The following is a 24265-nucleotide window of genomic DNA, read 5'->3' on the forward strand; positions in this document are numbered from 1 at the left end:
GAAAGTGGTGCTCAACCGCCAAATTGATTGGCAGTGCCACGACTGCAGGTTCAGTGGATTCAGCCAGAGCAGGACGGTCTCTACAGCTGGTATGACCAGAACAAGGATGGAATATCTTGGATCCCCTCTTCAGTACCATATGTAACCTTGTCTGGAAAAGAGTTTCTGGAACCAAAGGAAAGGTGGTCAGACCACACACATTGTTAAGCCCAGTGGCTCCCTTTGTGCCGAAAAGCCCAGAATTGCCAATTCCTGAATGCTCCCAAAGAAGCCCACCAGACAGGGGAGGGACTTCCTTCCCTGTACTGACAACCTTCCACCACCTGCACATGGCCTAGTAGGTGACCCCATCCCTTTTATCCAACTTCTACCTCAGGACAAGATCTACCTTAGATGATGGCACCGGACCATTTCCCCTATGCCTTCTTCTGCTAAAGAAATCTCCAGAGAGATGTTGGCACAATCCCAGTACAAAACTCGCTGGACTGCAGAGACACCAAGGCACATGGCGCAGCCTCTGTGTAAAACGAGTGCCAAGAAGGGGTGCATGTGTTGTACACACGTAAAAATATCTGTGACCATGTGCACATGATCGCTGGTGGCAGGGATAGTAATTTAGTAACATTTTAATTAAAAATGTTTGCCAGAAAACTACATTTTAAAAAAAACGTATTTGGAATCGAAAAAGGGACAAAAAAAGTGAAATAAAAACACAACCACACAATAGCAGTTCCTAGACTTCTAGGTGGAAAAACAGCAACTGGTAGCTAGGGCGTGAGACGCAGTTTTATGGGGGAGCGTAGGCACCCAAGTGCACAATAAGGGGATTGCGTATGGTACGGGGGTTCTGCTTTCGAAATTCAATTGAAGTTTTACAAAGCACATTTTGAGCATTTTTCCAGCCTAGCCTGATGCAGAAGCAGGCCTTTCCCAACACGTTGGGCAGGAGGCAGAGCCTGATGGGCAAAAGATCAACAGTTGTATGGTGAACTGCAGACTTTGAGGTAACGACGGAGGAATCCTCAAGGAGGGGCTCAGATAACCTGGCAGCGTCCTCCCTCCCCTGTGATAAGGGACAGGGGAGCGGGCAAAAACCCACAAAAACAGGGGCTGCAGCCCGGGAAAAAGGAAAGGAGGTTGGGATGCGAACAATCGCACTCTAGGGCATTAAGGAAAGCTAAGATTTCCTTAATGGAAAGGGGGGGGGGGAGACATGCTTTTAGCCCCTTCAATGAATGCTTTCACCACAGAAATTTTCCACCAAGATACCTTGCTTTGTGAGGCAGTGTACGCTGAAAGCGTTGCTCGCTAGAATTGAACAGTAGACCAAAGTCTAACACGTATAGCAGGTTGTGCAATATATTAGGTGAGCAGTCAGTCGACAATATTCCTTCCACACGTTAACACAAATCACTTCAATTTAATGAAATAAATGTCTTATTTGGTTTGCGTGCCTCTTAAGATGTACATGAACCGTTCAGGTAAAATGACTTCAGGAGCTAAGCTGCTAAATTGAGCGTCTGTGGATTGGGGAGGGGTGGGGTGGTTGTTCCTTGATGTTGAGACATGTTGCAAGCGCTTGGCAGTTTGACTGGTGGGCAAAAGTGACATTTTGAGTACGTGCGAGAACAAGGTTTGTCCCGCCCACAATGGAGCTATTGGGATCATTGTGAGATGTTCCTGGTGCATTTTGTGCATCATCTTGTTGGGTGGAGGTGTTGGGTGGGTGGGATCGGAGGACTTTGCCCTGCATTAACCAGCACACAATGTCATTTTCCAGGTATCCAATTTGTTCAGTATGGCTCTGTATCCAGCAATACTTTTTTGGAGCTGCTGCCAGCAAACAGCTGTTTCAGCCTCAACTGGATGCATGTTTGTGGATGACACAATACTGGGGAGGTTAGGAGGACCTGGGCATGCTGCAAAGAACTGCTTGACGTGAAAGGTACAATCCAGTCAGTGTGTTTTTCACCAGTCAAAATGTAAGAGTCCCAACAGACAGCAACCAAACTCAGTAAAGCATTTGTGACAGGGTTAGGGCCCTGCCAGGGGAGAGGCAGAGAGAGATTGGGGTACCTCAGTCTTAGACCCCTTGTGTGCCATGGCAGTTATTAATGGTGCTACACTGTCGCAAAATATCTTCAAGTACATGTTGTGCCCAAGGTTCTCTCATTCCCATTTCAGAACTCCAACTCTGGCAGTGCACCATGGAGCAACTGGGAAAACCCAGAAGGGAACCAGGAGAATTAAATAAACAGCTAGGAGAGACACACCCAACATCCAACGAACCCCAGGAAAATGGGGGTCCAGCATCAAACAGGGAGCAAGGAGAGACTGCAAGGGCCAGAGGGGACACAGAAACCCTCTTCAAACCGAATTGGCAGCAAACGTTTCAAACAACTGCGGAAAACAACAGAGCGAGCTAGAGGTTTGAGCCCTCGGCTGCTGCCACACCACAGACTGTTTCCAAAACAATGCTGGCGAGGGGTTTAGAAGGTTCTTTAAAGCGTTTGTGTAACAGTCCACGGGGAAAAGAGAGGGATTGGCTATTAGAGTCAGGCGAGCGCTGCGGCCAATGGAAGATAGAGGAGGAGACAGGACCAGCAGAACCACAGTTTAAAAGGAGACTGAAGGAAAGTCAAGAGTGGGGGTTGTTTGGGTGAGGTGAGAAGGCAGATCAAGAGACCAAGTGGAGGAAGTACTGTGTAGCGGAGCATGGAAGAAGATTACTCAGGAAGTGAGCAAGGAGGTATTTGTGAGGGAGAGTGGTACCAGTTTGTGACAGGGAAGCAATACACATTATAGTGTGTGGGTAGTAGCGAGGAAAGAGTGGGAGATAAGAATAGGGGAGTAGCTAGAGGGTGTAGGGAGAGGGTAAGAATATTACAGAGCGATGCAGGAGTAGGGGGCAAGGAGAAGGGTGCAAGGAGAGAAGTGATGGGGTGCAAATAGTGAAAGGGAGTATACTAGGAGAGGGGTGTTGAGTGGTCTGGGGAAGAGTAGAATTGCAGTGAGTGGGGAGTAGTAGTGGTTTGGAGAGGGGAGTAGTAGTGGTGTGGAGAGGGGAATAGTAGTGGTGTGGAGAGGGGAATAGTAGTGGTGTGGAGAGTAGTACTGTGAAGAGGGGAGAGTATTAGGAGTGCAGACAAAGCATAGTAGTGGTGATTAAGATCATAGGTAAACAGAGGAGAGGGGAACATCAGAGGGATAGAGAAGGAAGCGTAATGGAGTGTGAGGAGAGACAGTAGGTGGAGTAGGAGGGAGGAGAGTAGGAGGAGATAAGGGAGAGTGAAAGGGTGGCATAGGGAGCAGAACAGCTGAGTGTGGCAAGGTAAGACCCAGTGGGACAGTGTCTGGAAAGCACAAACCCTTAAGTTGTACCATCATTTGGGGGACCTAGAGCAGGGACAACCTTGATTGTTCCCAGGGGGACTTGATAGATAGAGAAGGCATTTGACTTTGGGCCATCACATTCAGATAGAAAGATCTTAGATAGCAGGGGTTAACAATCTCTAGATGCCATCCTTGGGTTGAGGTATGCTTGGGCTAGGAAGGGAAGATCCCACACTAGATGAGATGGACAACACCTAGAAAGTCTCCATTCCCGCTGTCCAGCCTGGTGCGTTACACTGGCACATTCTCACCTTAAGCAGTTTTCTTTCACAATCTGAAATTAAAAACAAAAACCCTTGACTTTTTTGGAGTTTGTGAGTTAAGGCCAACTGTGTCAATCTTCCTTCAATGTCAGGCATGCAATGGACACAGGTGAAACAAAAAAAGGACCAAAGATGAGTCCCTTACACTTGTGAACTCAGCACCTATGTTCAATGCACGTCCCCTTTTTTTGTAGGTTGTAGAGCTGGCCAACATCCAGAAGAAGCAGCACTGTGCAACAGACAATTTCTGATTGTCACATCATCTCATCTTAGTCTCAGACAATGTTGTACATACCACAGTTCAAGCTGGTCGTTTTAGGATCAAAACTGTCATTGAAGTAGATGTATCAACATGAAAAGATTCAGTCTTGTGCAGCACTAAATAAGCTGATGCGGTGGAGTCTTCAATTTTCAAGAATTTACAGTATGGCAATTGTTCAGTAGGACTTTCAAATGACCCGAGACGGCTACTGACAATATTGATGCTAGAAGCAGTCCTGTGCTACTGGATGAAGTGCGAGGATGTGGGTTGCCAATGATGATCTCTACCATGAAGCAGTTCTCTTATTTGTGCTGCTCCTACAAATTTGTCCTGTTCCCCTGTCCACTTCAGATATCACCCCTCCGTCATGTCCCACTGGCATCCAAAACGCAGACTCCCATCCACCTGCTCACCCATTTTACAACATTTACAGTCACCTTCCCACTCTCACCCAATAAGCCAATTCACCACTCTCTTTCCCCATCACAAATATTCGAAACACCTAGCTCCTCAGCTCAAAGTCCTCACGTAGACTATAAACTGATAAACCAGACATCACACTTCTCATGCACACACAATATGCAAGACAACAGCCTCTCAAATACAATAGCAATAGACTCTCTGGACACAATCCCATGTCCCAGAAAATTGCACCATTTCCCCCGTCCCTCCACCACAAGTTTCCTATTTTTCTATATGTCGTCCCAAGACCACCATCTCCTATGGCATTATCCAGTCAAAATTCTATCTCCACTGACATCCTACTCGATATATCCAAGTATTAACCACATTTCTCAGTCTCAACTGATAAGTCATACCGCTACTCTGTCGCACACATTGTTTGGCAGACTCCCTTGTACCTCCATCCCTTTGTGTTTGCAAGACATGCTACTTGCTGGCATCTGTGCTCTCAACTCAGCTTATATTTCTCAATCGCCTGCCTCGCACTCCTATGCCACCCGGTGTTTGCCAGTCACCTTCTTGTCAGAAACCAGCCAATTTGTCCACATCTCACCCTGTGTTTTCGCTTCTCCTTCATGATATCCTTGGTGTCCTGCAGCATCTGCTCCTTCCACAGATCAAAGAAGTAGGAGGGGTCGGTGTAAAACTTAAGTGCTTCTTTCCCATCGTCCCTGAGAAAAAGAGAGAAACAGTTAAAGAGATTGGTCTTAATAAATGGCACATCAAACCTCTGAGTGCTGCCCACACACGACAGAACCAACAGTGGACGACAAAATGCCTCCCGCAGGTCGACGCCTTTTCCCTACACACAGGACTGTCTACCCCAGTAACTAAGAATCCTGGAACAATGGCCAAACTGGCAACTTTAAAAGCCGATTGTACTTTCACCACAGAGGACAGGTTACCCTCCACCAGGAGCGGTCTAGGAACAGAGAACTTAGTTGACATATATACTAATAAGTAAATGGTTATTTCCACTTCGATAGGAAAGTGAGCAAACGTGACTTTAGACGCAACTGAGTGGGAACCATCCCATAGAACAGGTTATTTGGTCCAGTTGGTTCTCAGAGGGGATTTCAGATTTCTGGCAACCACATGAAATATAGTAAAATGGTTGGCAAAAACAAGAGTTTAGTTTGGGTTTGCCAGCTATCAGGGCTGGCTTTAGGCCTGGGGTGCCATATTAGTCCACCTGCCCCGCCAGCTTGGGGGAGTCTTTCAAGAGCTCCCCTGAGCTAGCGTGGTGGGTGAAGGCACGGCAGGTGCCCTATTGCAAGGAAATGTGCCCCACTCTCCTGCTGGTGCTGCGTGCACCAGCAGGAGAGCGGGATGCTTTTTATTATAATAGGGTGCCGATGATAAACCGGCATGGGGCAGCCTTTGAAAGGCAGCTCCATGCTGGTTTGACAGCCACGCTCTATTGGAGTGATGAGTTAAGCACTTAGAGCACCACTGCTGGTTTGGGGTTGGCCCTCTATTTAGCAGAGCAGTGCGGTGCTCCTCCATCACACCTCCCACGCAGGGACCAGGGTTGGAGGGGAGGAGGCAGCACATTTTGTTAACTCACCCAGGGTGCTGCCAAAGCTAAGACCAGCACTGCCTGCTGTATACTGAGAGAAAGACTATGTTAGGTTATATTAAAGGTTCTTATACTGCGCACTGTCGCCACCTGCGTGGTTTCCTGGCACTCAAGAGAAGATTTTTCATAAGGAGTGTATCCATCTCACTGTGGGCAACTAGCAGGTTCGTGAAAGGCTTCCCTTTAGATTCAGCTTGGCACAGGAGGCTGTTTACAGACCTTATTCCTGGATCTCCGGTGTCATGAAAGTTTCAGCAAGAAGTGATGAGGAGCAAGAAATCTCTTTCATAGAGTTGTAGATTAGATGTTTAAACTAATGGGGCTTTTGCAGTGCCAGCATGACCACACACCTCAATATAAGAACTAGAGCACATGGTGCACTAAAAACATGGTACATCTCCACTTGACTGTTCTGCATCCACGGCTTTACTGCTCCAACAGAGGCCGCAACAGAGCTCCAACTAGTTGCAGAACAGGAGATGGCAAAGGTTGCTCTTCCAGGCAAGAATGGAGAGCAAGGCAACCGACTGACTAAAAGGGCGGGACTGTGCAACGGATACAGAAACGGACAGTGCATGAAAAATGACACCTGGATAAAACGTTTATTTAAAACATTTGCAAATCAGATTTCCTATGTGAACGCTCTCATTTGGCATAATGTAATCAAAGCGGCCGAAATTCGAGGGCCGCAGCCAAAATGGACCACTAGAGATCAAGGGGACAGACCTGGTTCATATGGACAGTCCTGCCCTTGGCAGTAGAACGTGGCAGGTCCGTGTAACAGGCTCGCTCCATCATGAGTAACAATGTTCTACTACGCCAATGAATCGCTCATTAGGAAGTGCAGCACCATGGCTTTTAGCATATTAACAGTAAGCATAACCTCGGTCCATAAACTAAGCATATTAAAGTGCATTCTGTGATAAACTTCCCAACTCTCCAGAGTCACGCAGCAATAGAAAGGGGGTTGTCCCCGAGTCGCCTCTGCCAAGGAGTTGAGTGCTTTGTTGGCGCCTCAGCAGTACAGCGGATGCTGGATGTGGAATACTGGGGGGGGTGGGGGGTCAGGGGGGTGCTGTCTCCATCAGAAGCAACATTTCTGACGTTAGCACCTACCTTCAGCCTACAGATTCCACCTATTCTGAGGCAGTCATACAGATCATGATGGTGGGAAGCTTGTGAGCAATGCCACCTATAACAAAAAAATCATCAACACTGACTGCTCAAAACGGCAATGAAGCCCATCCACACATCCTTCTGCAAAGCGGATGCAGCCACGTGGCCTGTGGATGAATGAGCTCTCAAACAAAATAGACATTTAATCTGTGCAAAAGGTTTTTTGGAACAGCATCATTTGAAAACCGTTATTTTAAAAACATGTTCCTTTCCTGGCTGATCACAATGTTTTTGGTCCTGGCTAGGTTATCGCCTCGCCTCGTCTAAAATCTATGAAACCCCTTCCTCTACCTTGGAAGGATGGGGAGGTGAAAAAAAATACTTGCAAATGAATTGTATGATAGGGGTGAAATTCATAGACTATTTTAGGCAAAACCGATGCCCCGACTCTGCTCTGAAAACTTTTTTACTAAGTAATAAATAAGACAACCATTATTCTGGAGTCATAGAGAACGAGTTCATAAGTATCAGCCAAAGAAGCATGAGAACCAAATTAACCACAATGCAAAAAAAAATTGCAATGGAGCATCCGCGATTCTAGCGAGTGCCCACGAACGTGCCTATGCACACTATGTGCCACAGAGAGGATACAAAGGATGTGGGCGGCCAGTTTCTGTGTAGTTTAAGTGGCAAGACGGAATGACACGTTTTAGGCAGGAATGAATTCCCAGGTCCCTCTAGGAAATTCTCAACTAGCAAAATAGAAAAAATTAGACGAGCTTCTCTGAAGAACTTTGGAAGACAGAGGGATAAGCTACGTAGCACCTAACAATACCAATATTAAGATAGGTTATTTCGCTGGTGAAAGTCTAACACTACGATCATAGTGAAGGCAACTGGCCTTATTTGTCACGAAACTTAAAACTTTCCTCAACAAGCATACATTGGCCTATCTGCATGACATTTTACAGCGAGCACCACCTCAATATCACTGAAAAATCCCAATTTGTATACTGCATCCTTTCAAGAGCAGGTCTAAATATTCAGCTGCTTGGCATTGGGTTTGGAGTAGGGGATCTTACCTCAGGCCTTCAACATAAGAGCCCGACTCCAAGGTGTCTTCCATGGGGCACGCATTTGGCAGACTAAAATTGGGTACCGTGCCCTTCAGTCCCAATCTGGGAGGATTGTGCTCGAGCATTGCAGAATTTTCCACAGAATCTTGTGCATAGGGGGGGCGCTGTTGAGCAGCCTACAAAATGGCCGCTTAGCTCTGGAGCTCCGTGCCTGGCCGCTGATTATCCAGCAACATTGGCGGTTCCTGCCATAATCCTTCTGTCTCCTCTGGCCCCCTGTGTTGCTCACTGCTTGGGCTATCTGCACATCTAGTCCTGAAGCGAATCGGACCCCCTAAGGCCCCTGACTGACTGCTGCGCTGGGCCTCGTCGTGGCCGACTCTGGGCCTGCTGCGGGCCGGCCTCTGGAGCCTCCGCTTGATGCCCCGGAGCTTGGGCTTCCAGACCCACCACTTGATCCGGAAACTCGCCCGCTTCACACCCGCAGCCTTCTCGACTGGACCTGGGCTGTCGGGGATTCCCGCTCCTCGTGTGTGGCGTGTGGCGGCTGCTCGCTCCGACCCTGCGCCGTTCGAGAGGGGTGTGCCGGGTCGTCCGTGCGGCCCTCCCTTGCTCTTTGGGCCTGCGGCGTGGATCCCGCTTTGACTGCCTGCTGGTGCCCCACGTGCGGGCGCTCCGACTCTGCTGGGCCATTCGCTGCACGCCAGTGCTCCTGTGCTGAGTTCCTCCCGCTTGGACCTGCGGCCTACGGTGAGGAGCCCCCCCCGGACTGCCTGATAACGTCTCCGATCCTCACGGGGCTGTTACTCATTGGGCCGCTCACGTCGACGAGGGCCCTCCGGCGGCGGTGCAGTTGGGCCCCCTGAGGTCGGGACCCCTCCATGATCCAGCCAACTGGATGGTCGGTAAGCTGCATACCACATAATATCTGGCTGCCCTCATTACGCCCGGCCTAATCTGCTGGCACCGTTACATTTGCTGCGGACCCTCCACTGTACAGAGGCTTGCTTCCTCCTCATCGCCATCTCCCCCCGCGGCGCGACCGCTCAACACCCAGGTCTCTCGCAATGTCGGGCCGCTCCAGAGGGTCTGCCAAAGGGGGCACCATTGATAAATTTACTAAGGCGATTCCTCGAGCTGAAGCAGCCCACGTCGCCCCCGCGGGAGGAGCTTGATAATGACAATATTCCTGGGGCTGGGGCGCCAGATCTTACCACTCTAATGGAATCGATGGCCAAAAACTTCGCCTCATTTCACGAAAAGCTCGACGACATCAACGCAAATGTTGCCTCGCTCAAAACTCGGGTGGATCAGGCGGGTTCTAGAATCACGGGGGCCGAAAATAGACTCTCCACCAATGAAGATGCTATACACACGCTCCAAGACACTGTGGCCTCCTTGTCGCGTGATATGAGGAGTGTGAGGGCGAAATGTGATGATTTGGAATCACGTTCCCGCAGGAACAATCTGCGTATCATCGGGGTCCCCGAGAATGCTCTCAAGGGCCGGATAGAAGACGCCGTGGAGAAATTGCTTAAGGACCTGTTGGACAATCCGGCCCTCTCCCCATATTTCACGGTGGAGCGGGCTCACCGGGCCCTATCTCTACGACCCAAACCGGGCGACAGTCCTAGGCCCATAATAGCCAGGATTCTTAATTACCGCGACAGGGACCTCATCCTCCGCCTGTCGGGGGAGAAGGGTAACCTACGTATGGAGGCCCACACCATCAGAATCTTCCCGGACTTCTCCGTGGCGGTGCAACAGGAGAGACGTCAATTCCTCAGCGTCAATAAACTGCTCAGGGAGCGCAATGTCCCTTATGCCATCCTGTTTCCCGCACGGCTCAAGATTACCCATAACGGCAAATTATACTTTTTCACCGTTCCAGAGGAGGCGGTAAAATTCATCGAGATGCAAATACCGCTCCACAATCCGGAGGACAACCAAGCTGGCGGCATCTGAATACGCACTGTGTGGCCCAACGGATCTTACTGACTTTGCTGATCCTTGATGGGCGGTATGTTACTGGTAGCATGACTCTGTTCACTGTGTTTTTGTAGTTGCTACTACATGCATTTTTGTCGCGGCCTGGCTCCCCGGGGCAGACGCTAGTCACCCCTTTCTGCTGGACTCTGTGGCTGTCAAACCGCCCGGCCGTTGGCCCTGACTGACCGGGGGGGCGCCCTTGAGCTCCGGGGTCCCACCCAGTAGTCCCCTACTGATCTGGAGTCACTACTCACCTTCGTTACACATAGTTCTGGTATGCCCACTACAATGGTCACCTCGGTGACACACTCCATGGGGCCAACTCACTTTTGATCCGGCCTGCCCCTTAATAATCATCACCACCTATTACTCACACTGCAATGCTTTGATGCCTCTGCGACAGCCCTTGTGTCCATTGGCGATGAGGAGGCCATCCACCACGAGACTACTGTAAATGTTTGTATTGTAATCGGATTGCTATGACGCATGTACTGATCCCTGTCTCCCACCTAAACGGGCCAGATCATACATTGCGTGACCGCCGACACTGCTCGTCTTGTAACGGAACCATCTGGTTCCAAGCGTGCCTGCACGGCAACGGCGCACCCCACTGCGATTGCATTGTTCTTGGTTACACCTCTGTTGTGGGTTAGCCCCTGTTGGGCTTTTGTACTGTCTGAGCCAAGTTGGGGACGGCTCAGCTGCGTACAGTTCGGGGAGGGAGATGTTCACACTACTAATCTTGGGTTGGTGGTGAGGGTGGCGGGTGGGAGTGGGGTGTTATTTCAAAAATGCACACGAGGTTTCGCGGCGCGCGTACAGAAGGGCAACACGTGCATTGTCAATCCCAACTTCTTGGGCTCACACTGCCGCTGGACATGGGATGTTCACTGAGGTGCGCATTGTGCGATTAGATATTTACCAATGAGATGTCTACCGTTATAATGTCCTGGAACATCCGGGGATTAAGTAATCACACCAAGGCCCGTAAAATTATGGCCTTTGCTAACAGGCATAACTGTAGAGTACTATTTCTACAGGAGAGACACTGCAATGGTCATATCCCACAAACTATGGCCCCATCATGGGGCACCGCCAGATTTTTCACCTCTTACTCCTCCCAGGCTAGGGGCGTACTTACTATGATCCACAAATCAATCAAATTCATACTGCATAAAAGCTACATAGATCCTGAGGGACGGTATGTTATATTGCACTGCACTCTGGTTAATAAAGAATATCTTCTAGTCAACACCTACTGCCCAAACATAGACTCTCCCGAATTCTTTGACGCTGTTGCCACCGTACTGCTGGGCTTTGCGGGAGTACCAATTATATGGGGAGGCGATCTAAACCTTATTCTGGACACTGGCTTGGACAGAACCGGAACTGCTACTAGAGCCCTGTCCGGTGCTGCTCGTCAGTTACACAGCCATATTCAAACATTGAACATCTGTGACGTCTGGAGGACGCTGCACCCTCAGCGGCGGGAGTACACCTACTACTCGTCTGTGCATGACAGCTCGGCTAGGATAGACCTGTTCCTGGTGTCAGGGGAAATTATGGGTAGAGTAGGGGGCTCATGGATCCTGCCTCGCACACTATCAGACCATGCCCCAGTCACGATCTCGGTGGAATTGGGGATTCCCATTCCGACGTTTAGCACCTGGCGTTTTAAATCTGAGGCCCTCAAAGACATTGTCTTCAAGGCTGAAATTTTGGCCGACATTGAATCCTTTTTCGAGTCCAACTCTCTTCAAGACACATCAGCCGCGGTGCGATGGGATGCCTTCAAAGTTTACATTAGGGGTATGTCTATCTCTCGAGAGGCGGGGGTCCTGAAAGCAATAAGAGCTGCCCTCGGGCGCTCTGAAGCGAAGCTGAAGCAACTGGAGCTGCAATGCTCCACAGCTGCTAACCCCGGTACACTTGCTCAAATCAGCGATAAACTTCAAGTATATAACTCGCTTGCTACCAACGAAGTCCAATACTTCAGCCGGCCACAGGCCGCCAGGAAGTATGGGGAGGGGGACAGACCCGGGAGAACACTGGCAACACTGGTTAAAAGGCAACTTGGCCCGACGCAGATTACCTCCATCAAAGATCAACATGGCAGCCCACAGTGGGCGGACCAACGTATATTAGACATATTTGCAGAATTTTATAGATCCCTCTACTCCCAACCTGCCGAACACACCGAACACCACATGCGCGAGCTCCTTGACCAGATCCCCACCACTGAGATATCCTCTCACACCCGGGACCAACTGGACTTACCGATCACATTGGACGAGATAGTGACGGCTATTTCAGACCTACCCAAAGGTAAGGCCCCCGGTCCTGACGGGCTTACCACTGAGTTTTTCCAAGAGCATGTCGCTATTCTGGCCCCTAGGCTGCTCGAGGTTTGGGACGAGGCACTGCGCGTCTCTATCCTTCCCCCCTCCATGCGCGAAGCAGTCATCACGGTGCTGCTCAAACCTGGTAAACCTGAGGACGAATGCGGGTCCTACAGACCCCTTTCCCTGATGAATCTCGACACAAAGATCTTTGCTAAGATCATAGCGAACCGCTTCCTGCCCATCATGACGCACTTGGTCCACGAGGACCAGGCGGGCTTCGTCCCCGGTAGGTCTACCTCTCATAATATCAGGAGGTTGTTCAATGTCATGTCCCGTATAGACCAGGATGTCCAGGCCGTAGCAGTCACTCTTGACGCTCAAAAAGCTTTTGACATGGTCTCCTGGAACTATATGTGGCTGGTACTTGAAACTATGGGCGTAGGCCCGAACATGATTGGGTTCATCAAGTTGTTATACACCTCCCCTATTGCAAGAGTAAGAGCTAACTTGTTGACATCTGACCTCTTCACACTTACCAGGGGCACCTGACAGGGTTGCCCCTTCTCCCCGATCCTTTTTGCACTAGTGATAGAGCCGATGGCGGACTACATCCGCTCACGCCCGCAAGGGAATAAGATTGGTCGATGATCCTGAAATCATTTCTCTATACGCTGACGATGTTCTGCTGTATATCAGGGATCCCTCGGCCCATCTCAACCCTATACTGAGGGACATCACTCGCATTGGCACCCACTCCGGGTTTACAATTAACTACTCGAAGTCTGAGATCTTCCCTCTCACTAAATCCACCATACAACCTACCACCGAATATCCTCTCCGTTGGTCTCCGGATGGTGTTAGATATCTGGGCGTTCAAATATCCCTAACCAAATCTACCCTGCTCGCCAATAATTACTCAGCTGTAGCGCAATTAGTTGAGGCCAAGCTCTTACGGTGGCGCACCCTCCCAGTATCCATGACAGGCCGTCTTTCCCTCATTAAAATGATTTTGCTGCCTAAGCTCCTCTATACTTTCAACAATATACCCGTATGGCCTGGTATGGAATATTTCTCTAAATTACATGCACTATGCGCACAGTTCTTGTGGCACTCCGGTGCTGTACGCAAGAAATGGACCGATATGGTGCTTCCATACAAACAAGGGGGAATCTCTGCTCCGGACCTGCTGCTATATTGGATTGCGGCCCAGGCCCAACACGCCACTCATTGGTACCCCGGTTCTCCTGCCCGCCCACATGTTAAATTGGAACGACTGGCAGCCGCCGGCACTAACATAATGGCCCTCATATTGCACCAGCACTATACGACTGACTACCCCATAGATCCTATTAGCGCGACCCTACACGCCTGGACACGCCTGTTGGGTCTGCAATCCGACCCTTTCCCTTATTATAAATGGCTCCCGGTTTGGGCGTTCCCGGGCTTGGAGCCCACACATGACACTGCGCTTGCCCGCCACTGGGGAACATTGGGGTACCAGGCACTATCGGACTTCTATCCGGAAGGCAGGTTCATTGAACCTCAAACATGGAAACAGGGGCACACTGGATCCGCTCTAGGGACTCTCCAATACTATAGGCTTCGAGCTGCGTTCCGCACCAGATGGCCCTCATTTCCAGACGAGCCCCCTGATAATCCGGCGATCGCATACATTACTAACTCGGGCGGCGCTCGTGGCGTCGTCTCCTCATTGTATAAGATCCTACAAGACAACACTCCGATCCCAGTTCTCAGGGCACGTGACGATTGGGCAACTGAATTGGGCCTTGAAATATCCGATGAGGTCTGGGGAGATATGTGCCTACATACCCAAAGGGTCTCTCTCAATTTCCGACACCGGGCCATGCAATACAAACTCCTGAATAGGCTTTACTATACCCCGCACAGGACTTCGAAGTTCACTCGCTCCGCGGTGCACCCCTGTCCGCGCTGTGGAGTAGAGGGAGCTGACCATCTTCATATGTTTTGGTCCTGTACTGGACTGGCTGGCTTCTGGGATGACATCCTAAATACACTCACCGAGATTATCGAATCGGTGATCGACCCTGATCCCTTGGCAGTCTTGTTCGGGGTCTGGAAAACGGAGGACACTAGACGTTTGTCCAAATTTTTAAATATAAGCTGTATGATGGCCAAGAAATGCATACTCCAGAGTTGGAAAAGTTCCTCCCCTCCGCCCTTTAAGAAATGGCTGAACTTGCTTACCTGGTCTCGAAACTGCGAGGAGGAATACCTGTCCACACTCCCAGCCCACTCCCGCCCCAAGAACATCTGGGTTGAATTTAATACCTATCTTAACAGCCAAAGTGCAACTACGCCCACGACTGACTCGCCCCCTGCCCTGCAAGGGATACCCCCTACACCATGAAACCCCATAGCCTCTGCCTAAGACTTGCCCTGGTGCTATTGCTATGTCTGCTGTGTTATGATCACTATGTTGCTTAAGTATAACATGTCATTCAAATGTGTTGTCTTGATATATGTACCTTGTGAACCTCTGCCGGAAAAAATAAAAGTTTTAAAAAAAAAGAATCTTGTGCATAGAGGAAACTGGGGAACGTCACAGACCAGTAGGGAATTCCATGGGAAAATCAAAGCATCTTCCAGACGGCTATAAATTACAGGCTACACTGTACTGTGGATTGGTAATATAAGCCGTAGATCCATTTGAGGCCCCCACTCACCGACCAGAACTCCTGAATGGCTTCTTCATGAATCTCCCATTCGTGCGACACCCTTTCCAGGCAACTGAATATTTGCAACTACATTCGAACTGCCGGTCATGAGGGTGATGCCAAAACCACACCAACATTAACTCCATGAATAGGACTGCACTCACTGCTTCCCATGTTCGCGTAATGCATAGCAGCAGTGTTATTTGTTAAGATCTGAATGACTTAACCCTTGATTTTGATTGAGTGAAGGAAAACAATCCGTGAAAATCCGATCGCCCACAACTTCAAAAGGTTCCTGTGAGAGCATTTCTCCCATTCGTTCCATACATGGCTCACAAACTTCTATAAGGCTAGCTCCTCGGCCCTGTACAGACGCATCTGTCCCCACAAAGTCCTATGTGCACCCCTCTGCAAGATATTGGATTGGGAGGTTCACTACTCGAAGTGCAAAAGGACTGGGAGGCTGACAGTTTTAAAAAGAACAAAATAGAAATCACTCGGTTCTACCCAGAACCAAGAATTAGGTCCCCTTGGGGGCCACTACAGCAACCTCATCTTCAGGTTGTCCCGAGGAACCAGGACAACGTACGAAGCTATGAAAACAAGCACTCAGATATTCAGCGGCTGTTAGAAACTCTGGAGGACAGGCCATTCCCATCTGGTGTTCAGGTCTGCCTTGATGAACTGGAGGGGTTGGGTCAGCAACCAGGAAGTAATTGTCCAGGTTTGATGAAAACCGCAGGCAGTAGAGAGGGGACACTCTTTAGGAGCTGCATTGTTCTAACCTTGCTGCCCCTCGGTTTCTCAGGTGGGTTGCCACCACAGCCATCAGCTAGGTAAAAAAAAAAAGCTGAGCAAGTGTAAGGCTAAAGAGTAGAAACTGTGGTTAGCAATGTGGCATCAACTAGTCCTGCTCCAGGCCTTGAAGGATCGGCATTAGAGTGAACATTTTGAAGTTGTCTTTCCAGAGGAATTTGATTAACTAAGTGTAAGGCCTGCCTGAATCCTCTATCTGTTTTTGGCACAAGACAGTATTAGGAATAACAACCCTGGCAAAAGAAAGTTGGTGGGGTGCATGTTCTACCACTGACCCTTGGACAATATCTGGGAGGCCTCCAGCGAAAGGAGAACGGGTTGAGCAATAGGAACACGAGGCAGATTCTTGGGTAGTCTCCACTGGAATGGAGAGCGAGCCATACATAACGATTTCAAGGACACAGTAGTCCGAGGTGCTTTCTTACACTGCTGCCAAAACAGCCACAGAGGAATAGTCAAAGAGGTTTTTCAGCAGGAATGGAGGATGGCACCGAACTTGTGGTCTTCCCTAACCCCACGCCACTCCCTTTGGAGGAGTGAGAGCTATCACTGCTGCTGAATTTGGAAGCCAGAAGCGTGGGCACTCTTGTGGCCCGCCAACTAGTATGGCCTAAATAAAGCACTCCCTCAAAGATTGAAAAGAGGATGCAGAAAAAGTGGACAGTCCCAGAGATGTGACTGTGGCGGCCTTGAAGCTTTCCTGGGACTTTTTTTGCCCCAAATAGGTTGTTTCCATCAAAAGGATTTCAAGAATTTAGCCTGTGCGTGTTGAGCAAACCCATACATCTGTATCCAAAATTGCTTACTAATCACTTCCCCCTGTAGTCATTGACCTTGAGAACACAATCTAATGAGAGGATCCGTTAGCAGTCTCTCTCCCATCAGTAATCGTCTACTTAAAAGCAGGCTTCGGAATTGAGGGAAGTTGGGAGCTATTTAGCTCCTACTTGTAGCCTACACAGCTACCGAGCTACATTTGGCTCCACGGGCTAACTGATGCCAAACACACACAACTATTTAGCTCTGTGCGTTTGTGACAATATATAAACATTAGGTCACATCTATACGACATTTGAAGCGCTAGGGATTTTTATATTATGTGGAAGTCCAGATTTGCAGAAAGCCATGTACTAGCTCCTCATTCCCCAGTAGTAGCTCCTGGTTGCTGGTTAATGCTGGAGGACCAGGAACTGTCGTTAGCTCCTGCGCATCCAAACTTAAAGGAATAGTGTGCTCTGAAATATTATTGTGCTGAGGGTTCGGCATTTGTCTTCAAGTATACGTTGATCGATCGCAAAACATTTCCAATGCACCTGACTGTAGTTTTCCTCACTTTTACACATGCAAAATCAGGCAGCAGGGCGCAGCCATTTTGTTATAATCTGATCAGTTGCCACATAGCCCAAGGGGAACTGCCCTGGCGGCACTAAACCATATCCCCCGGCCCCCAGGCTGAGATCACTAGACGCGTACCGCCCATTTCACAACGCCAATGCACGTCTCATGTCAACTTTGTCTGCGCTTCAACTAATGACGTTTCTTCATGGAAATGGCAGGACACCTCTTTCCTCAATAAGTATAAACAGACCGCTTCTCAACAAAAAACATCAGATTTGCTTTTAAATTCCTTTCACTGTCTTTTTTTGAGTATTCTGTGCCTCGTTTCTGTGCTCTGGTAAGCTACCTTCGCTGCTTGTAGCCTATGCGAACAGATACTAGAACCATTACTATCCTTTTTTTTTCTCCACATAAGGGCAACATTAGAGCCCTACCAGTATGAGCCGCAGTATTCCGAGGGATTGGAGTTACATAGCCTGTAGCAGGTGTTAACATGCCTTGTCTCCTTTATGCCCCCTTCTAACACGGAGCTGTAACCATAACCAGGAGGTTTAGTTATTTGTTTTAAACAAAAAATGTTAAGCTACACCGGAACATTTGCATGTCATATGTAAAATATATCATTTAACAAGGCCGCATATAGAAATGTAGTTATGGTGCCAGAAGCTTTCATATTACCGACCAATCTAGGTAGTCCCAGTGGGTTTACAGCAGGCAACTCGGGAGAAACCAGATATTAGTATTAATACCAACATTCCTAGTTCCAATCCTCCCTCATTTGTGTCCAATTGTGAGACATCTTATGTTCTGCTCACTTCCTCTAAAAAAATTGCTTTCTAATCTAACAGAGTTGGCCTCGAGATGTACCTCTAATGCACTCAATTGACTGTAGAAAACACTGCCATCTCCAAACTCTCAGCAGCAGAGGCATCAAAACACTTTCAACTACCATAACAACCACCAAGATAACAGGCTTCATTTGGGTTTAGAAATCCTGTCGGCTTTAAAAATGTCCTTATGTTATGGAGCAAAAATGGGACAAGATGATGGTGACTGGGTTTAGATTGGTCAAGGCAGACAACGTTTGTTGAAGGGATGGAATCTAGTGAAGGTGCAGAATCTGTCCGGCATGGAGTAAAGTTTGTGGGGGTTGCATGCATTTAGTTGGGCTTAGGGTAGCTGAAGTCCTAAATAAGCCACTGCGTGGTGACATACTTTCGATTGGATGTTCCTACCATATATTCCTCATATTTAGATGGCTATCCTGTCCAGCTTAGTTGCTTCTGAAAAGCTTTTCGGCAGAGGGCACTGTGCGTCGATGCAGTCGACACAATGTCCCTCGACGGCCTCCATCTCAAGGGTGACGTCAACACTTGTACATATAGCATGCGCAACACCCGTCAGCTTCAGTTCTGTTTTTACGCCCTCATGCACAAATAACGGCATTAGTGCGCCAAGTCAGTTTAAGACCTTGAAAGAGCGCATGGTGTAATGCACTGAAATTCTACTGCAGGGTAGGTTGGGAGGGGCGATGAGGAATACTTGGGAGGAGCATCCAATCGAAAAAACGTTACCAGTAACTTGTTATTCCAATGGATTGTATCCTCCCACGTATTCCACATCTTTAGATAGACTCCCAAAGCAGTGTTAGTTTTGGAGGAGGGAGTAAGAATTTTAGATATGTATTTAGGAATTGATATGGACAGCATGTAGAAATGCCTTACCAAATCCCCTTCCTGACATTCGGATGAGTCCAGACAGTAATATTTTGTCAAAGTGTGAATAGAAGCCCAAGTGGTTGCCGCACAAATATCGTGTACAGGCACCCCTCGCTGTAAAGCAAAGATGTTGCCATGCCCCTTCTGAGGGACCTTTTACAGCCAATCTGTAGCATTACATAATGCCTAATATGATCCATCTAGACAAGGTTTGTTTAGTAACAGATAGTCCCAACTTGTGACCCCTGTATCCAACAAAAGGTTGATCATGCTGACGCAACTTGGCCATCCTGGAAATGTAAAAGGTAAGTGCATATCTTGGATTAAGCCTATGCAGTCTCTTCTCATCCTTGCTAGGATGTGGAGGTGGATAAAAAGATGGTAACACAATTTTCTGGGATAAATGAGTCCGTTTTCTGGGATAAATGAGTCTGATACAATTTTCGTAATAAAACTTGGCTTGACTTTAAGAACTGCCTTGTCCTTAAAGAAAATAGTATATGGAGGTTTAGAAGAAAAGCCTGTAGTACGCTCACCCTGTGGGCTGATGCAACTAATAGGATGGTTTTAAAGGTCAAAAGCCTTTAAGGACAAATAAAGTGGCTCGAAAGAAGCCTGCACAAGGAATTTGATTGAGGTCCCAAATCGAACCTTGAAATGGAGATGGAGGGAACACAGTGTCCCTTTAGGAATTGTATGATTAATGGTATCTGATTGAAAGTGCCGCCAAGTATTCTTTAATGGTCCCAATCTTGAGTTTCCGATTTGCCAAATGTAACAAAAAAGATAATACCGTAGGTGTACTATATTGAAAAGGGTCCACATCCGTTTCCCTGCACCAGCTACAGAATTTGTTCCAACGCAGCAGTAAATGGATTTAGTTGTTGGCCTTCTGGCCGAAAGCAAAAATCGGCATTACACCATCCGGGATGTCCCAATCCTTATATCTCAATCTCTCAGAAACCACGTGTGAACGCTCTGGATGGAGCAACCCAACACTCATCCCGCGAGAGAAGGCCCTCTCTTTGTGGAAGACGTATTAAAGGGCACACGGGCATGTCCAGAAGGTGCCAATAAACCAAATAAAGGTCTCAAACAAGATTTTCAATTGTACCCCATATAATCCTCATGACACTATGAAACATAACCTTGGAACAAAAATAGGTCGATATCAAAGGATCAAACTGATGTTCCATACAAAAACATTTGTCAATTTAATAATACAAGTCAAAGGTGTATCCACCTGCTATTTCACATAGAAATTAGTTAAAAACATATACATTCATCAGTATACAACATCTGATACTCCATTTAGTACAGTATACACTCGATTGACATAAATTCAAGTCTCCAAGACCGGATTGTTCATAGTGCTGTTTTTTTTACGCCCAGTTCTTACATTGTCTTCGCCCGACTTCTATAAGTTTGTCCTTTGTGGCTGAACCATGCTGGACATTCCTAAGGGGCAGAAAATGTGCATCCGAAGGCTAGCAGGTGATCAATACCACTGTTCCCTCCAATATGGTTTCCAGAGCCTATGGGGATGGGCACATAATTAAAAACCTACGTAATTTTATGTGCTTCATCAGTCTCCCACTAGACCTAGCTTACATCTTTACCACCACAAGGGTAGCAGGATAAACTATAAATAATCAACCTGAATGTTGTTGCTGTTGCTTCAAGTATTCAAATGACAATGTAACCCTAAGTGTTGCTGTAGCCATTTCCACAATTCCCAGCTTAACCTCAACCATATCACCTGCAGGGAAACTACAATATCCTTACTTCACATTGTCACTTAGCCAGTATGCATACTCTAAAAACAACGGCTCACTATAAGCCATGTCAATGAACGGTAAGGACTCACTCCTTACCTTCTTTAATGATGGTGCGTCTCTTGTCCTATCTTAGGTTCAATTTCTTTGGTCACCCTGTTTGATTTACCGCCCTGGTGAAACCTGAAAGGGAGTATCGGAATGTTTCCCAGTGATAGACTCAGGTACAAAATTATGCACTCACTATAATACTGTATCCATTCTCCACTTACTGGAGGTGGTAGCTCTCCAGAGTAGTCACTAGAACGTGGTACCTAGGAGAGGGTCTTCTACACAGAGTACCCGTCAAATGGTGGGGCCTTTTGTGCCCTGCAATACAATTACAAGGTTACAATCATAAGATTAGTAACCTTCTACAAAAGGCAACTGTTCAATCAGAGCTAATCAGATAAAGTAGTCCACAGATAATGGTGGTTAATGGCCCTTACCTCTGCTCAGAAACTGACATCCACTCACAGCCGAAACACTACATTAGTGTGCCTGTGATTTACGTGTGTTTTTATTGCAGACGACGGCGTGATGGCCCAATACAAAGTAATTAGGATCATGGATTTCCTGAACTTTCTCAACCTTCTGATCATGTGAGCAATGAATGGGACTGGAGGAAACGCATACAGAAGTGGAAACTTCCAGTCCACTACAAACGCGTCCCCCAGAGCTCCTCTTGGTAGAAATTCCCTGGAGCAGAACAGTTTGCACTTCTGGTTGACACTGGTCGCAAATTTATCTAAGGGGTTCCCCACATGGTGGAGCTCTCTTGAAGGACTTCCTAAGCTATTTCCCATTCGTGGGAGACTGTGCTCTGCCTCCTCATAATATTCAGCATCGCATTGTCCTCTCTGGCTAGGTGAACTGACAACAGGGCGATTCCTTCTTGAATTGCCAATAACCAGAGCTGCATTGCTTCTCTGCAAAGTGGTAGTGACCCCTACACCTCCTCTTTTGTTGAGGTAGTACATGACCACTGTTTTGTGTGTCATTATTAGGACATTCTTTCCCCGTACTGAGGGCAGAAAGGCCTTCAGCGCAAGTCTGATTCCCCTCATCTGTAAAATGGTGATCGTTTGGACTCCGATGGAGACCAACACCCTCTTACCCTCTGTCCATTGGCATAGTCTTCCAACCCCTTGAGTGAGGAATCCATAACTACTATCATCTCCTGCCATGGTTGCCAAAAGGGTTCCCCTTTCAGGAAGTTGTTCTCGCAGGCCCACCACAAGAGATCATGTGCCACTCCACTCCGAACTTGGATTACTGTGTCCTGAGGGCCCATTGGAGGCATCTCATTCTCAGGCAAGCCACTGGCACCAGGATAATGGAGGATGCCATGAGGCCGAGCAACCTCAAAAAGACAAAGGCCAGAAGACGCTGGACACACTGGTTTTTGGAGACCATCTGCAGGACATGCCAAGCCCTCACCTTGGGTGGCGAGGCTTTACTCAAGGATGCATCCAGGACTGCTCCGATGACTTGAACCGGAGAAGGTATTATGTCGGACTTGTAATTGAAGGAGAAGCCCAGTCTGTGGAGAGAGTGGCAGGTTATGCTGAGATGTTGCAGGGCCTGTTCAGGAGAATAAGACTGGATCAGCCAATCGTCCAGGTAGGGGTAGACATGAATCCCTCTCTCCTGAGACTCTCTGCCACCACCGCCATTAGATTGGTGAAAACCCTCGGCCGGAGGTCAGCCCGAATGGCATATCTCAAAACTGAGCGTGAGAACCACCAATGGCGAACCTTGGGTAGTCTATGCTTTTGATGAATAGGCACATGAATCTAAGCATCCTCAAGGTCCAATGACACCATTCAATCCTGAAGCTGAAGGATCTGAGAAAGGGTAACCACCTTGAACGTGTCCTTCCTGAGGAACTTGTTCAAGCATCTCAAGTTCAAAATAAGTCTCAATCCTCCGCCCTTCTTGGGGATTAAGAATTACTCACCGTCACACATACTGGCTGTATAGCACCTCTCCCTAGCAGGCTCAAAATGTCCTGTAGGGAACAAGCAGAGGATCAATGTGGGTGGACTTCGTCCGCTCACTTTTTTCAGAGGGTGGATTTCACCCCACTTTTGAGGCCAGTAAGTTTGCTCAAGTGTTTGGCTACCAGGATTTCACCCAGATTGTCATGTTTACAGTGCAGATGCTTTCCCGCAAGACCACAGAATAGTGTCATCCAAGCACATGTGTCGTATTGGGATTTTATTTGACAGATAATATTTCACTATAGATTTTTAGGTATAAGAGGTGGGCATCTTTTACTTCTATATTTAATAAAAATGTTTACATCTGTAGCAGCGCACTAAACCCGAGGGCATCAAGGCGCTAGTTGCAGGACAGTACAAGTCAGGGCGGATGAGAGCCTCTTAGTTTTTAGATGTTTGTGGAAAGTCCAGTAGGTTTGCTCATATCTCGAGGTCAGAGGAAGGGTGTTCCGCTGCAATGACCGAGAAGCTGTTTTCTCCAGCTCTAACCAGTCCAAGTGTCAGTGTGATGAGGTGGTAGGGTGCAAGTCTGTCTCGAGGACGGAGTTATTTTACATTTTTTGGGAGATGTGGGGTGGGCAGTGTTGGACAGGCACCTCTGGGTGAGCATGAGAGTTTTAAAGACAATGCGTTCACGTATGGGAAGCAAAGGTACGTCTGTTCTAGTGGCTGATATGTGCTGACATCTGTGAATGTTAAGTGTGGCTCTAAGAGTTATTCGGGATGACTTGAAGCTTATGGATATTTCCTGTCGATGTGCCAGCTAATAGCGCATTGCAGAAGTCTCGAGCCGAACATGGCACGCGCGAAAGTGCAGCAGTTGTTGGATAGGAATTGTCTGCAAGCATTTATGAGTTTGGTTGTTCGGCCCGCTAAGGTAGCGATAGCATTGACTTGGCGAGTTAGGGAGAGGGTAGCATCAAGGTTTACACCCTTTGTCTTCACCACTGGGGAGACAGCAATAGAGTTGCAGTTGGAGAAGGAACCATATAGTTGGTTTAGGTTCTTGAGTGCGCCAGGGGACCACTCCGGTGGTGATAGTGCGCGGTACAAATGTCCTTTAACATTTACATTGTTGGATAACCCACAAAGAGAATTTTATTTTCCGTCATTGAACCACAGCAGATGAGCAGCCATCCAAGCCTGGATGGTTTGGTACACTGCGTGTAATGTGTCGGAGTCAGCCGAGTAGTCACCAGAGAGGGGAAGGGGGATTTGTGGGTCATCTGCGTAGTTGGTATAAGATGCCAAGTGTGTCCAGGAGGTTGAATAGCGGTTTAGTGAAGATGTTGTAGAGCGTAGGAGAGAGACAAAAGCCTTGGGGTAAGCGACAGGTGATCAGCGACATTGGGGCGTAAGTGATTTCCCAGAAGACACGGATAGTTCTGTCTACCAGGA

General features: G+C 48.0%; 1 protein-coding gene across 2 annotated transcripts in view; it reads right to left on the reverse strand.

Annotated features, from left to right (window-relative positions):
• Positions 1–24265, reverse strand: part of WASF2 (WASP family member 2) — a 586462-nt gene that overhangs the window by 127810 nt on the left and 434387 nt on the right. For both annotated transcript variants that reach the window (XM_069622904.1, XM_069622905.1), the window contains one exon: positions 4934–5051. In XM_069622904.1, the coding sequence (XP_069479005.1) occupies positions 4934–5051 (118 nt within the window). The remainder of the gene's footprint in view (positions 1–4933; positions 5052–24265) is intronic.

The sequence above is a fragment of the Ambystoma mexicanum genome, chromosome 11 (assembly GCF_040938575.1).
Source record: "Ambystoma mexicanum isolate Mex_15411 chromosome 11, UKY_AmexF1_1, whole genome shotgun sequence".
NCBI lineage: Eukaryota > Metazoa > Chordata > Amphibia > Caudata > Ambystomatidae > Ambystoma > Ambystoma mexicanum.